At 48.5% G+C, this 15,276-nt stretch overlaps 1 protein-coding gene across 1 annotated transcript in view; it reads right to left on the bottom strand.

The window, feature by feature from the left end:
- Positions 1 to 15,276, bottom strand: part of CACNA2D4 (calcium voltage-gated channel auxiliary subunit alpha2delta 4) — a gene marked incomplete at both ends in the record, with an annotated part of 122,323 nt that overhangs the window by 43,345 nt on the left and 63,702 nt on the right. Inside the window, 3 exons of the mRNA XM_080660714.1 lie at positions 1,893 to 1,973; positions 5,683 to 5,810; positions 8,247 to 8,342. Of these exons, the coding sequence (XP_080516840.1) occupies positions 1,893 to 1,973; positions 5,683 to 5,810; positions 8,247 to 8,342 (305 nt within the window). The remainder of the gene's footprint in view (positions 1 to 1,892; positions 1,974 to 5,682; positions 5,811 to 8,246; positions 8,343 to 15,276) is intronic.

Here is a 15,276-nt window from a genome sequence, read left to right as displayed (position 1 = left end):
TGCTTAGAGATGAAAAGAATCCCTCCTCATTCATCTGCCCTCTGTACGAACCTGTGGCATTAGACACACCTCTGCCTGGCGCCTGGCTGGCCTCTTTGGCTGGTCTGGGTGCCCTTCTTCCAGTGCACAGAACCGTGCATGCTCATCCTTCCTGGAGCTCACATCACACACTGCCTACAGTTTCCAAGGGGTGAAACTGCCAGGTCAGCAAAAAAGCTGCCTACCCTGCCTGGAGCTAGAGGCCCCCACTGGCCCAGGATCAGGGAGGCTGAGCCATAGGCCAGAGAAAGGAAATTAAAAGGGAAGAGCCCCAAATAATTGAAGGTCTCCAGAGCCTCATCCTTTTCCTGTCACATCTATGCACCCAGAGCGTCAGAGCGACTGCCTGCAGTGTGTTAAGCCAGAGGCACCAGGACACCGTTTCTATGACAACCCCTCGCAGCTCCAAATCAGCTCTGTGTTAAAAATGATTTCAAATAATTGGAGAGTGCAGGAGAGCCCAGCCAGCAGCCTGACCCTGTGCCCCTTCTCTTTCCTAGACTTCCAGGTGTGCAGGAGCTGAGACGGCCCAGGGATAGGGAGGGAGCAGGACAGGCACAGACTCAGCTGGGACCACAGAACAGTCTTTAGGGAGACAAGTTTGGGGTAAAAATTTGGCCTAGAACTGGATTTTGAATTAGCTTTGGACTAAGAAAAAAGAGGCGCCTGAGACAGCCTGGTGCCTTTCAAACACTGGGATGGCGCATCCTAAAGATGGTCCATATGCAAGTGTTCCTAACATGGATGCTGAACAACATCAGGCCAAGTCACTCTCCCCCACCCCCTCTCCCAGGGTGGAAAACAGCCAGGAGCCTGACCTGTGCCCTCCTTAGCCAGGAAGACAGGGTTGGACCATCTCTGCCTGACCCCAGCCTACTCCTCCATCCCCTTTGCCCTGAACTCAGCCTGAGGGGAGAAAGGGCACAGGTCCTGCCTGCCTCACCCCACTCCAGCTGCTGAGTGCTTCCTCGTGGCTAAGGGGTCCCCGGGAAGCAGGACAGGTGCCTGATTCAAGGAGGCATGATGGCTGATGCTTGAGTGGCCATTGATCATGCAACTTTTCAGAACTCAGCTGAAGTTGAGACGTGGAAGCTGAACCCAGGATAAAGGGGCTTCAGCACACAGGCTGCGTTCCAGGACATGGTGGTTGTCAGATAACGAGACGGGTGCCCGGGGCTTTTTTAGGCACTAAGAAACTGCGAAGTCAAGGGCGCTCGGGAGAGTCATTCATCACATTTGAGGCAAATTGCAACACAAGATAGTGAACCTGGGCCTTAAAGACAGGTGATCTGAGTTCAAATCCTAGCTTATTATTTACTAGCTGTGAGACTTTGGGCAAATAACTTTTCTGTGTCTCAGTTTCCTTATCTGTAAAATGGAGCCCAAAGTCTTGGTTTCACTGGATACCCTGAGGGCTGAACGAGAGTGCGCATGGGAAGCAGATTCCCAGGGGCTAGGCACATGCTGAACACATATCGAGCTCTCATTTAGGGTTTGAGCCACAGCCCCGTTTTCTCTTCAGAGGGACACTTAGACCCGAGGTGGTGGAAGAGGGAAGCAGCAGGCCGAGGGGTGGAAGGCAGGTCTGGGTTGCAGTCTCTGTCCTATGTGACCTTCAGCAGATCTCGTAACCTCTCTGGGCTTCATTTTACTCACTTCATGAATTCTTTAGGATCCAAAATGGCTTGGGAAGACTCCACTACCCTCAGCTCCACATGTCACCAGGAAAACTTACAGCCGAGGACTGCGACCCTGCAGCCCACAGGCAGGGGTCCTCCTGCTATGACCGTGTGCCTTGTTCCTGACATCCACTCACGCCTTCCCAGCCCCGCGGCACAAGGGGCAGCTCCTACCTGCAGCAATGGCTGTCTTCTTGTCCACGGTCACGGCTACAGCTGTGCTCGCTGTGACTACCGCAGGCTCACCCGCACCTTCTGGGGAAACAAAAATGGCAGGTCACCTTCTCAGCAGCTGGGGAAGGCAGGGGTTGGGGGAGACCAAGAACACAAGTATAAATACCAGGTGAGGACATTCCTTGGAAAACTGAGGGGATATTTGAGAAAGCTGTTGCTGTGAAGCCTCTGTTACCACCAACCACTGGTTGGGGCAGAGCGCCTCCTGGGGCCCAGGCGCTGCCCCCTTCTGTGCAGACCTGAACCTGCCAGATAATACGTCGTGGCCCTGGCCGCCGGGACAATGCAGCGCTGTCAGTGTCACTGAGACACGGGGAATTGGATCCGCCTCAGGAATAGTCTCATTTGAACTCAGGGAGCCTGTGGCAACCATCCTCTTGACACGCGTTCCACCCAGAAGAGTTGTCGCATCAAATGACTCTTTCTAGCAGAAGGAAGGCTGCATTCCAGGACTCGGTGGTTGCAGATCCTGGATTGTCCTTCATCAGTCACATGTGTCGGAGTGACCTTGACAGCCCCTCCAGGAAGCCAGACACCAGGGCTGCACTGGGCGCAGAAGGCTGGCTGGGGCTGAGGTCCGAGGCACTCCATACATCCTGGCCATGGTGGTCCACCCACCACCACACCTTCATCAGCCATGCCTTTCACTGGCTGTGCAGCTGGTCACTGCACTTCTAGGACTCTGCCAGCTCCTGAAGGGCGAGGCTTTCCTTGAGTTGCTCACCCACCTCTTTAGGAACCAGGCCACCAGAGGTGCAGAATGCAGGTGGCAGCTTCAGCTCTACATTAAAACAGCTTTCTGGCTCTGAGCTGGTGCCGGCTAGTAGATGACCTTGGGCTTCTTAATTTTCATCCGTCCATGGGCCTGGATTAGCTTTCAAAAGCACTCTTATCTATGGGTCAAGTTCCATTATTAAACAGCCCAAGAAAGGGGAAATTTTACCATGTGCTCTCTTATTAGAACATCATTATGTGAAATGTTGAAACAAACGCGCCATGAGGATCTTGTGTGATGATTGTTATTACAGTGTCAGTTGAAATGGAACGTAAATGAACACTGGTTATCTCACTTGCTGTTTTGCTAAGATTACCCATCCCACCTTGCTGTAATCAAATAACCCACAGAAATGTAACATTACTCCGATTCTAGGAACTTACAATATGGGAGGCTGTCCTTGTTTGTAGGAATTTGCCATGATAAAGCCACAAGGGACCACATAAAGAAGTCTGCGTCCTCCCCTTGCTTCTAGAAATGTCTGGAAGACGCTGCCGTGGCCGACCCCCTGCGGTTCCTCCAGGCCCACAGGCTGCTTTCCCAGACACACTTCTACGGTATGTGTGTGTGCTCCATCGGCTTGTGGGGAACACCCAAGTGAAGGTGTGGGGGCCCTAATAACACAGTCTTTGGGGACATCAGGAATTTCAGCTCCTGGGCCACCTAGCACCTGGGGTGACTGAGCAGGGGGGCCAGGCCGGGCTGGCCCGGGAAGAGGTGGGCTGTGGAAAGGTCCGTGACAGGCCCGAGCTGCCTGGGCACCGTGAGGCTGCTCTGCGCTGGCGGGTTCTCAGGCGCTGACAAGAGCCAGAGCTGTGGGCAGAGCTCAGCCCCTGAGGCCCAGGCCAAGGGCAACGGAGGCAGCCCAGAGAGGCAGAGGGAAGCCTCCCTCACCACAGCGGACTCCTCTGCCTCCTTGAGACGCCCCCTTCCCCTTAAAATAAATCTGTTGTTGTTGTCTTTGGGGAGAATGGGAGTGTGCAGAGGTGTCTATGTGTCTCTAAGCATATGCATGAGCGAGGGTGTGAAAAAGGAGTGAGTTCCTGCCTCCCAACTCAGCCTTCCCTCTTTTTGGGTTGCCAGCTTCCCTCTCTTCTTTCAGCTCAGTTCCCACCCACCACCTCCTACCTCACCGCCACAAAAAGCTCCCCCAGCAACCAGCAGGCATGTCCCAGTGACAATGCTGGCAGGAGGGAGCATCATCCTAGGCTGGGGGCAGGGGCCAGAGAACCTACTCCGGTGGGAGCCCCTCCTTGGGAGCCCTCGGTGCTGCTGTAGCTGGTGCCAGAGAGGAAGAGCGGCTCGCTCCGGCTCAGAGTGGACAGTGTGAGAAGAGGACTTCACCTCAGCCTCGAGCACTTCCCTCTGAGCTTTCACCAGGAGTGACAGCACTCCCTGACGCTCTCCCCTTCCTGCCTTCCACTCAGTGCGAGGCCCTGAATTTGGGGGAGACCTTGGTTTTAGGATGTCTCTGTGGCTCCCTCACTGTGTGAAAAATGCAAGACACAGAACCTTTCTGAACCTCAGCTTCTCCCTGTGTGAGCGGAGGGGTGTGTGTGTTGGGGGGGGAGCAGGGGGACTAGCAGCACTCACTGTGGAGGGCTGTACAGATAAGTGTGCTCCATGTGGAGAAGCGGTCTGTAAACACAGTAGTGATGCATCAGGTGGGAGGAACGGGCAGGCATAGGATGGAGGGTGGGCTTAAGCACAAGGTGAAGATGCCATGCAGAGGGCACAGCCCCAGAGAAGCCCGAGGGCACAGGGGCCTCCTCAGCGGTCAGCTCTGGGCATTTCTCCACCAGAAAGCTGGAGGGCGGTTTTGATGGAAGCGGCGGCTGGAAGGGTTTGGTGAGGGACGGACATCTTGAAGGGGAAATGCAACTCTTCATTCCAATTGACTCCCAGCCCGCCCCTTCCTTTCAGATGTCTCCGTCCTCCGCCCTCTTCCTCCTTCTGTTCCCCCTCCTCATGGGCTCACTCTGGCCTGGGTGTGTCTCGTTCTAAGCCCTCTTGCTCTACGCGCTGGGCTTAGGCTGCCCCAGAGGTGACCTGGTGGAGCGCTAGCTCTGCCCACACTCTTGGAGCCCTGGACCAGTCCTCCCGCCTCTGTAGGCCACAGTCTCCTCACGTGGAAACCAAGAGTGTGAAGCTGTGCGCCTTCCAAGGTCCCTTTCTGTTGTATACATTCTACTATTTTCTTGGTGCTCTGTCAAAGTCACTTAATTTTTCCTTTTGGAGCCATTTTTCAAAGGGGGGCTGGGTGGAGTTGAGTGCCTGCAGCTCTGAGATCCTTCCTGGTCCTTGGACTAGTGTGGGTTGCTGGCTTGATCCCTGGGGCCCAAACATGGCTGCCCTGACTCCGACCCTTCAAGCCCCCAGTGGCCTGCCAGGGGGAGGCGTCCCTTTATTACGGGGTGTTTCTGAGGAGCAGGCCAGGAGCTCGGTGTTGCTGCCACGGGAGACCCCAGGGAGTGGAGCCTAGGTTGTTTTCCCTGTTTGGGAAGAGCCGTGGGGGGGACAGTGGCCTCAGCAAGTATGGGTGTCCAGGATGGAGTGAAGTGCTACTCTCGCCTGGGAGGTTTAAGGAATTTTCAAAGATATTCAGATGTTTAGAAACAGAAGAATCTTAGAAAGAAACTCATCCAATACCCGTCTGTTTGGAATTTGGGCTAAAATTCATCTCTTCTGGATTTTTGTTCAAATCTCTTTCCTCTGTCTCATGTTAGATTTTTAACCACCAGCTTTGACTGCTGGTCAGGGAATGCAATGACCCGTCCTATACACAGTGCAGGGACCAGCTGTGTGGTAAGGCCTCCCTGAGCCCTCTCAAGTCGCTACTGTGTACCAGGAGGAAAATAGAAAGGAACCCGGTGGTCTGGACATTCTGCTTTATATCACAGGAGGGAGATGGATGCCTTGGTCCCGCCCGGCCCAGGAGCATGGGGTGTGGATTACCTGGCCCCTCTGGGGCACGGAGATTGAAGACAAAGCTGCCAGCAGGCTGTTCAGCAGCCTGGCGGTACCACAGGGGGAAGTGGTCCATGGTGAACATGCTGGCCTTGTCTTCAGGGGTCAGGAACTTCCTGCAAGGAGAGAGATTTGGTTCCTCCCTTCATATCTGGGAACATGTTTATCCTCTTTTCTTTCATACACAGTTGTCTTGGCTGGGCCAGCAGAGCAACTCCCGTCTGTTTTAATGGACTTGCAGGTAGAAAATATGAGCTCCTAATTGGTGGTGCCCCACACGATGCCCCCAGCAATTCTTGCCTCTTCCAGAGTCAAATATTGTTGTATCTGATGGCACATTAGGAGCTAGAAGAGGTATGACGCCTGTATTTTGAAAGAATACTTTCCATTTTTATTTTAACTGCTTTGCCTGCAGGGTTTATTTCTTTTGGATATAGTCTTCTGGATATAGTCTAATTTCTTTTTGTCTGGCTAATTAGCGTTTCTGAATGGAAATTGTATAGTCACCTCATCACTGAGCTAATACAGGAGCATAAATTCCCCCAAAATGGTTACTTCAAAAACCCTCGCCTCTAGGTTTTAGAATGCATTATGAGGTTTCTCTTTTTGAGCAGCTTTATCTTGCTAATTATGGCTTAGCATTCCCTGAGCACACACCAGCCAGCAGAAGGGAGCACTGGTCCAGAAGCAGAGTGGGAGGCAGGGAGAAGCTGTGGGGAGTGAAAACGTCACTGTGGCTAACCCATGAGGTGGAGAGCTGAGGTGGACCTTAAGACTGCCTGGCTTACATGTTCCAGAAGCAGACCTGCCTTGTTGCCCAATTCCTAGCTGCCAGTCACATCACGGCTTGGGTGCGGGGAGCCCTGGAGTTGTGCAGTGCATGTGAGGCCGGTCACGGTGGCTGGCTCATCACTAGGAAGGCCTGTCTGTGTGAGGGCTCCCTTTGCCGCTCCGGAGACGTAGAGAGAGGCGCAGGGAGTGCCAAGATGCTTGCTCCCTTCACACTGTTGGGCAGGGTTCGCTTGTCCAACCTTGGCCAGACAAAGACCTGTGTGATTTTCAATTCGGGTGAAGTTTAAGGGACGAAGAAGTATGAGTGGGTAGTAAGCTTGGGGAGGAAAGTTTCCCACACTGTTTGAGGCCTCAGAGTGAACCCACAGTTTACCTATCAGTCCAGTTCATCTGAGTTATCTGCTACGTCTCTGACAGGCCATGGGAAAGGGTAGAAGCAACTTCATTTGTTTCCTAGGAAGCCTCAGCTTTCTAGCAAGCGTGGACCTGACACAGAGTCCAGGACAGCCGTGGGCAAACTACGGCCCGCGGGCCGGATCCGGCTGTTCTATCCGGTTCTCTTGCTCTCCCCTCCACTCCTTTGAATTTATATTAGTTCACACAAACACTCCATCCATGCTTTTGTTCCGGCCCTCTGGTCCAGTTTAAGAACCCATTGTGGCCCTCGAGTCAAAAAGTTTGCCCACCCCTGGTCCAGGAGGAAGCTCAAGATGGCACGCCAGAGCTGAGTGCGCTTGGATTTAGTGAGAGGAACAGCCAGTGGGTGGGAGGTGAGGACAGGGTCAGGTTCTTCTCCTCCAGATGCCTGGGGCCCCCGCCTACCTACTTGAGCCTGGTGGTTTGCAGAGCTCAGGTGGCTCTGCTCAGCCCCCTCCCTTCCAGACCCTTCTCTAGGCTCCCACTCCCCCTTTGCTGCAGCACTCAGCAGAGAGGACAGTGGGCTGGCTGGTCCCTGGGCAGCAAAGCTGGGCTTTGCTTGGAGCAGGGTTTCCCAGCCTCAGCATGACTGACACGTTGCCAGGGGCTGTCCTGCGTACTGCAGGAGGGTTAGCAGCATCCCTAGCCTCCACCACTAGATGCCAGTAAAAACACCCTCCAGTTACTGCAACCCAAAGGTCTCCAGACATTACCCAATGGCCCCAGGGTCGGGGTGGGTGCAAATCGCCTCCAGTTGAGACTTGCTGGCTTAGGGGATGAGGAAAGTGTCAAAAAGGAGGGGACACAGCCAGAAGATTTTCAGGGGTCCTCAAACTTTTTAAACAGGGGGCCAGTTCACTGTCCCTCAGACCGTTGGAGGGCCAGACTATAGTTTAAAAAAAAACTATGAACAAATTCCTATGAGCACTGCGGGCCCCGGGACGAGTCGGCTGCTAAGCAGGACAGGCAGCGGCACCCCGGATAAATGTCCTCGGCGGGCCGCATGTGGCTCGCGGGCCGTAGTTTGAGGACCCCTGATAGCTTGTCACACGGAGACCTGCCCCAGGGGGAAAACAATTTCTGGGTTTCCTTCAGTGAACATCTGACTAACCTTCCCCACTTCAGTCTCGGGGGCTCTCTTGCCCCACTGGGCTGCCCTCCCTCCTCTCCTGGGACACCTCAGGATGAGTCCGAGTCTGGGTGGAAGGGTTACTTTTCTGACCTCCCACTCTGTAAGCCCCAATCTTGCACCTTCCTTGCACTTCAGGGGTTCACACATGCCCTGCCAGTACACATGCCCAGGAGCACCCTACAGGGATCCCACTCCTGCCCGGCACACTCACTTGTTGGAGACCTTCTCAGAGCCCACGAACAAGCCGCTTCTGAGGAGGCCGGCCCGGGTGCCCAGGAAGGCCATGTCCGCCACGCGCTCGGACTCCCTGTGAGGCAGACAGAGCAGGTGGCACCACACGCAGCACAGTGGCAGGTCCAGGAGGAGGGCACAGGGAGCAAGGGACGAGGCCTCAGGGTGAACCCACAGTTCCTATCAGTCCAGTCCATCTGCGTTATTTGCTATGTCTCTGATGGGCCATTGAAAGGGCAAGGCAGCACGCCCCTGGCCCTTCTGGCGGGGGTGGGGCTCCCTTGGGCGGCAGTCCCTTTATTTATTTATTTATAAAATTTTTTAAAATCCTCAACTGAGGGAGCTCAGGAAGAGGGATTTTTGTCCTGGGACCAAAGGGATAGTAACTTCTCGTGACCAAGGCATGCACAGCACCTCACAGTTTCAAAGCCCTTTTCACACAGTCACCTTACCATGAAATGTAAAAGGAGGAGGAGCGGACTTGTCTACCTCACCTAAGCGATCCTGCTGGACTTCATGACCTTGCCAACAGATTTGAAAAAAAATCCGTTAGCCAGCTGGAGCAGGGAACTAATTTTTTTCATGGTCTCAAAGCCATATCGTTATGATGATGCACCAGGGGGCAGTCGTCACCTCTTTCTTTATTTAATTTCAGCTTATTGCGGTGTAATTGACATAAAATTGTAAGGTATCTTAAGCATACTTTGTCTGGGTTTGCTGTATGTCTGCATTGTGAAAGGACCCTCCCACCCAGTTAACTAACACATCCATCACCTCACACATTTATCTGTTCTCTGTGTGTGAGAGCATTCAATTCTACCCTCCTAGCAAATTTCAGTTATACAACAGTGTCACCACTGTAGTCACCATGTGTCACACCAGATCCTCAGACCTTGTTCACCTGAGAACTGAAAATCTGTATACTTTTACCAGCCTCTGCCTGATTTCCCACTGCTCAGCAACCACTTTTCTGCTCTGTTTTAGTTCCCTCCCCGCTTTTTCCCCCTAAAGATTGCACATGTTTGGCGTATTTCACTTAGCTGCTAGTCTGGTGTTTGTTTGTTTTTTAAAATTTGAGCCCGGTTAGCAACCATGAACCCTTCTTGTAGGTATCTTTTCTCAGGGTCTACGCCATCAACAATGCCAACACTCTTGTCTTTTTGGTGACATTCTAACAGGTGACATCTCATGTGGTTTGGTTGACTTCTCTCTGATGAATAGTGATGTTGAGCATCTTTCAGTGCCCACTGGTCATTTGTACATCTTTGGAAAGATGTCTATTCAGATCTTCTGCCCTTTTAAAAAGAGAAAAAAAATTTTTTTTTGCTATTGAGTTGTGTGAGTTCTTTATTTTGCATATTAATAACTTATCAGATATGTGATTTGCAAATATATTTTTCCATTCAGTGGGCTGCCTTTTTATTTTGTGATTGTTTCCTTCGCTGTGCAGAGCTTTTCAGTTGCATGTAGTTCCACTTGTTTATTTTGCTTTCGTTTCCTTTGCTGTTGGTGTCAAATCCCAAAAACCATCGCCAGCTTGATGTCAAGGGATTCACCCCCTATCCTTTCCTCCAGGAGCTTTGCAGTTTCAAATATTATGTTCAAAATATTTAATGCATTTTTAAAACAATGTGCTTTTATTGATGATGATGAGGAGGAGAGAGAGAGAGAGAGAGAGAGAGAGAGAGAGAGAGAGAGAGAGAGAGAGAGAGAGAGAAAAGGAGAGGGAGAGAGAGGAACATCAATTTGCTGCTTCCTGTACTTGCAACCTCTCCGTGCATGGGTTGACACTCAACCAACTAAGCCACACTGGCCAAAGCTGTTTAATACACTGTGCGTTGATTTTTGTGATTGATGTAAAATAGTGAATGGATTTCATTGTTTTGCCTGTGGCTGTCTAGTTTTCCCAACACCATTTGTTGAAAGACAGACCATCCTTTCCCCATTATATATTCTTGGCTCCTTTGTCATAAATTAATTGACCGTATATGCATGGGCTCATTTCTGGGCTCTCTATTCTGTTCCATTGATTTGTGTGTTTGTTTGTATGCCAATATCATACTGTTTTGATTACTATAGCTTTGTAATATAATTTGAAATCAGAAAGTGGGATGCCTCTGGCTTTGTTCTTTCTTAAGATTGCTTTGGCTATTTGAGGTCTTTTGTTGTTTCATACAAATTTTAGGATTGTTAGTTCTATACATTTCTGTGAAAAATGCCCTTGGAATTTTGATAGATATTGCATGGAATCTTTAAATTGCTCTGACTGGTATGGACATTTTTACAATATAAATTCTTCCAATCTGTGGGCATGGAATATCTTCCCATTTATTTGTGTCTTTAATTTCTTTCTTCAATATTTTATAGTTTTCAGTGTACAGGTCTTTCATCTCCCTGGTTAATTTTTTTTCTAAGTATTTTATTTTTTGATGCAGTTCTGAATAGAATTGTTTTATTTTATTTCTTTAAAAATATATTTTTATTGATTTCAGAGAGGAAGGGAGAGGGAGAGAGATAGAACATCAATGATGAAAGAGAATCATTGATTGGCTGCCTCTTGCATGCCCCCTACTGGGGATCGAGCCTGCAACCCATGCATATGCCCTGACAGGGAATCGAACTGGGAACCTTTTGGTACAGGCGATGATGCTCAATCCACTGAGCCACCACAGCCAGGCAGGAATTGTTTTCTGAACTTCTCTCTCTCATAGTTTGTTGTAATTTGAATTTTCTATGTTGATATTATATCCTGAAACTTTACTGAATTTTTAAAATTAGTTCCATCAGTTTTTGTGTGTGGAGTCTTTAGGGCTTTCTAAATATAATATCATGTCATCTGCAAATAGAATAAGTTTTACTTCCTCCTTTCCAATTAGAATGCCTTTTCTTTTCTTTCTTTTTTTTTTTTCTTGCCTATTTGTTTGGTAGGACAGCCACTACTATGTTGAATAAAAGTGTGGACAGTGGGTATCTTTGTCTTGTGTATGATCTTAGAAGAAAAGCTTTTAACTTTTAACCCTTTTTACCTTTAAATATGCTATTAGCTGTGGGCATGTCATATGTGGCTTTAATAACTTCTAACTTTATTAATGTTTTTGCTCCTCGCCCAATTTATTGCAGACTATTACCCAATTTCTCTCTGTGCCTGGATTAGTGTTGTTGGTGAGTGTATAAGGTAGACAATACCTAAAGCATTGACAAGGGGAAGAATTTTTTTTAAATCAAAGCTCAACTGTGTGGCTGTTGGGGTTTCCCTAATGGAATTCTTTGATGAAGGCTGCACCATACACTGTCACCTGATAGTACCTGGTGCTGGATTAAAACACTTGGTCTACATGGGAAAAGCACTGAGGAAAAGGTCTGGAGGTGCACATGGGGCCTATCTGCTCCAGTATTATAGAGACCAGAATATCTGGGGGTGAGGCCTAAGCACCTGTATATATTTAAAAAGCTTCTCAATGCATTTATCTATTCAAAAGTAGAGAGAAGAGTCTGATGAGACTTCTGCACCATAACTCAGCTTCAACGATTACCAGTCCATGTCAATCTTGTTTCTTGTACAGCCTCCCAAGCCCCTCAACTAGATTATTTTGAAGTAAATCCAAGAAATAATTTCATTGGCAAATAATTTCTATCATCCTAATATATAAAAAGCCAGGGGTCGTCACGACCGAAACAACCAGACAGACCACAGAACAGCAGGCTGCATGGGGTGACGAGGCCAACAGGGGAGTTATTGAGGGATGACCAAATGACTGAACAGCAGGATGCGTGGGGTGACCAGGCTGGCAGGGGAGGCAGTTGGGGGTGACCAGGATGGTGGGGGGGGGGCAGAAGGGGGCGACCAGTCAGGCAGGCAGGTGAGCAGTTAGGAGCCAGAGGTCCTGGATTGTGAGAGGGATGTCCGACGGCCAGGTTAGGCCAGGATCGGGCTTAAACCCACAGTCAGACATCCCCCTAGGGGCCCCGGATTGGAGAGGGTGCAGGCTGGGCTAAGGGGACCCCCCCTCCCCCATGCATAAATTTTGTGCACTGAGCCTCTAGTTAAAATATGAGGAATAAAAAATCCTCAATGCCATTATCACACCTAAAACCTCCTCACAATTCTTTAATGCCATTAAATAATCCAATAGCCTTATGCATTTTTAAAAATTTGTTTAAATCAGAATCTGACTAGGGTCCATAGTTGTTATATCTCCTCTCTCTCCCTCTCTCTCTCTCCATTTCTCTCTCTCCATCTCTCTCTTTCCCTCTCTCTCTTTCTCTCAATATAGATATTTAGTTATTTATTAAACTGTAATTCACACATCATATAATTCATCCATTTAAAGTGTAAAATTGAATGTTCTTTAGCATTCAGATTTGTGGAACCCTCACCATAGTCAATTTTAGAACATTTTCATCATCCCTAGAGAAACCCCATACCCATGAGCAGTCCTTTTTAGTTTCTTTAAACTTTTCCTCTCCTCTCTTCCTCTCTCCTTTCTTTACCTTGCAATTAATTTGCTGGACTAGGCCATTTGTCCTATAGAGTTCTTTGCATTCTGGATTTGGCTGATTGTGATCTGTGGGGTTATTTAGCATGTTTTCTTGTTCCTTGTATTTCTTTTTTTATTTTTTATAAATCTTTCTTATTTATTTATTTTTTATTTTAAATTTCTTTATTGATTAAGGTATTACATATGTGTCCTCAGTCCTCATCCCTCCATTAACCCCCCAACCACCCCCCCACTCATGCCCTCACCCCCTTGGTGTTCGTGTCCATTGGTTAGGCTTATATTCATGCATACAAGTCCTTTGGTTGATTTCTGCTCCTTTCCCCCACCCTCCCCTACCTTCCCTCTGAGGTTTGGCAGTCTGATCAATGCTTCTCTGTCTCTGGATCTGTCCCTGTTCATCAGTTTATGTTGTTCATTATATTCCACAAATGAGTGAGATCATGTGGTATTTATCTTTCTCTGACTGGCTTATTTCACTTAGCATAATGCTCTCCAGTTCCATCCATGCTGTTGCAAATGGTAAGAACTCCTTCTTTTTTACCCCAGCGTAGTATTCCATTGTGTAGATGTACCACAGTTTTTTAATCCACTCATCTGCTGATGGGCACTTAGGCTGTTTCCAAATCTTAACTATGGTGAATTGTGCTGCTATGAACATAGGAATGCATATATCCTTTCTGATTGGTGTTTCTGGTTTCTTGGGATATATTCCTAGAAGTGGGATCACTGGGTCAAATGGGAGTTCCATTTTTAGTTTTTTGAGGAAACTCCATACTGTTCTCCACAGTGGCTGCACCAATCTGCATTCCCACCAGCAGTGCAAAAGAGTTCCTTTTTCTCCACATCCTCGCCAACACTTGTTGTTTGTTGTTTTCTTGATGATAGCCATTCTGACAGGTGTGAGATGACACTGCATTGTTGTTTTGATTTGCATCTCTCAGATAATTAGTGACTTTGAGCATGTTTTCATATGTCTCTTGGCCTTCCTTCTGTCCTCCTTCGAAGAGTGTCTATTTGGCTCTGTTGACTAATGAGTTTGCTGACCACTGGATAGGTGATCTTCAGGGTGGCGCGGGGTCCTTCTGGCACAGCCTCTTTAGCCTCTAGTAACTTCTTGCTTCCTGGTAGGAGGAGGTGTTCCTGGCTAATTCTGTGCATTTCCTGTTCCTGTCCTGACATTGCTCCAAGGACCACTCACTCATTTTAAAGAGGACTTTTAAATGTGGACATTGAAAGTTCACAATATAGATCTGAATAGTTCACTGAGGTTGGTCCTTTCAGTGGACAGAGCTTTCAGAGAAAATACATCATGAGACCACTGATATTTTTCAATTCATATTTAGCATCACATCTAAACTTAACTTCTTTTCATTTATTTTATTAAATTTTATTGGGGTGACATTGGTCAACATGAACATATTAACTTCTTTGATTTAAAAAAGGTGTATGTCTTTCCTCTTTTGCTGAAAATATTGGTTCCTAATTACATTAACATTATATATTGCTTTATCAATTAATATAGTTTGTGACTAACAGTGTCAATATTGTTTCTAGCAATATGGTGATTGAACACAGTTTAAGATTTTATTTATTTGGTGTTTACAGCTCTATGTTTTCAAGTCCCTTGAAAGAATTCACCTATGTGTGGGTATTTCAGGAATTTTTTAAAGAAATATATTTGAGGATATAAGTGCTAATGATAATAGTTATATATAACATATATAACTTAATAGACTTTTATTTTATACATACAATATAGACCCTGGTCCTGAATCACTTAATACATCTCCATTTTCATGTTGTGACAGAATCCTTTGCTGCTTCTTCCACAATATATGTAATACTAGGGGCCCAGTGCATGAATTCATGCACCTGGAAAGGAACTGTGGGCCATGAGGCTGTGGTGGGCACAGGGGTGGGTCTTGGCTCATCCTCTGCGCCCCCACCCAACCCCTCCTGCTGTGGCCCCCGGTCCCCTGTCTGCCTGCAGCCCTGCTCCTGCTGCCGTTGCTCCCCCACACTGATGGCGCTGGCCCTGCTGACAGCAGGTACGAGTGGGGCTGTGGTCAGCAGCAGCTGTGAGAGGCAGCTGCCGACCCCAATCACCCCTCAGGAGCAGGGGGAGGGGGAGAAGCCCTGGAGGCGACTGGGGCCAGCAGCTGCCGCTCTCACTTGCTGATGGCACTGAGCGATCTGGGCTGGCATCGGGCACCAGCAGCAGGTGCAAGCAGTGGGTGGGACCACAGGGCACGCGAACAAAGACTTTTCAGTAAGCACCAGAGGCTCGCCCCAATGACAGCGACTGGCACCCCACCTTGGTCTGGCATCCCTGTTCACTTGTTCCACCATCCCACAGTGGCTGATGCCCGGTATTTCAGAGATCTGCATTACAGCTAAGTTTGTTTCATTTGTTTTTAATTTTTATAGCTTATATTTTAAAATTTAATTTTGTTTTATAATGATATAAAGCATTTACATGGTTCCAAAGTCAAATATGGAAAATAAGGCATA

This window comes from Plecotus auritus, assembly GCF_963455305.1.
Source record: "Plecotus auritus genome assembly, chromosome: 3".
NCBI lineage: Eukaryota > Metazoa > Chordata > Mammalia > Chiroptera > Vespertilionidae > Plecotus > Plecotus auritus.
The sequence above is the reverse complement of the archived record's forward strand: the minus strand, read 5'-3'. Positions and strand labels throughout refer to the sequence as shown.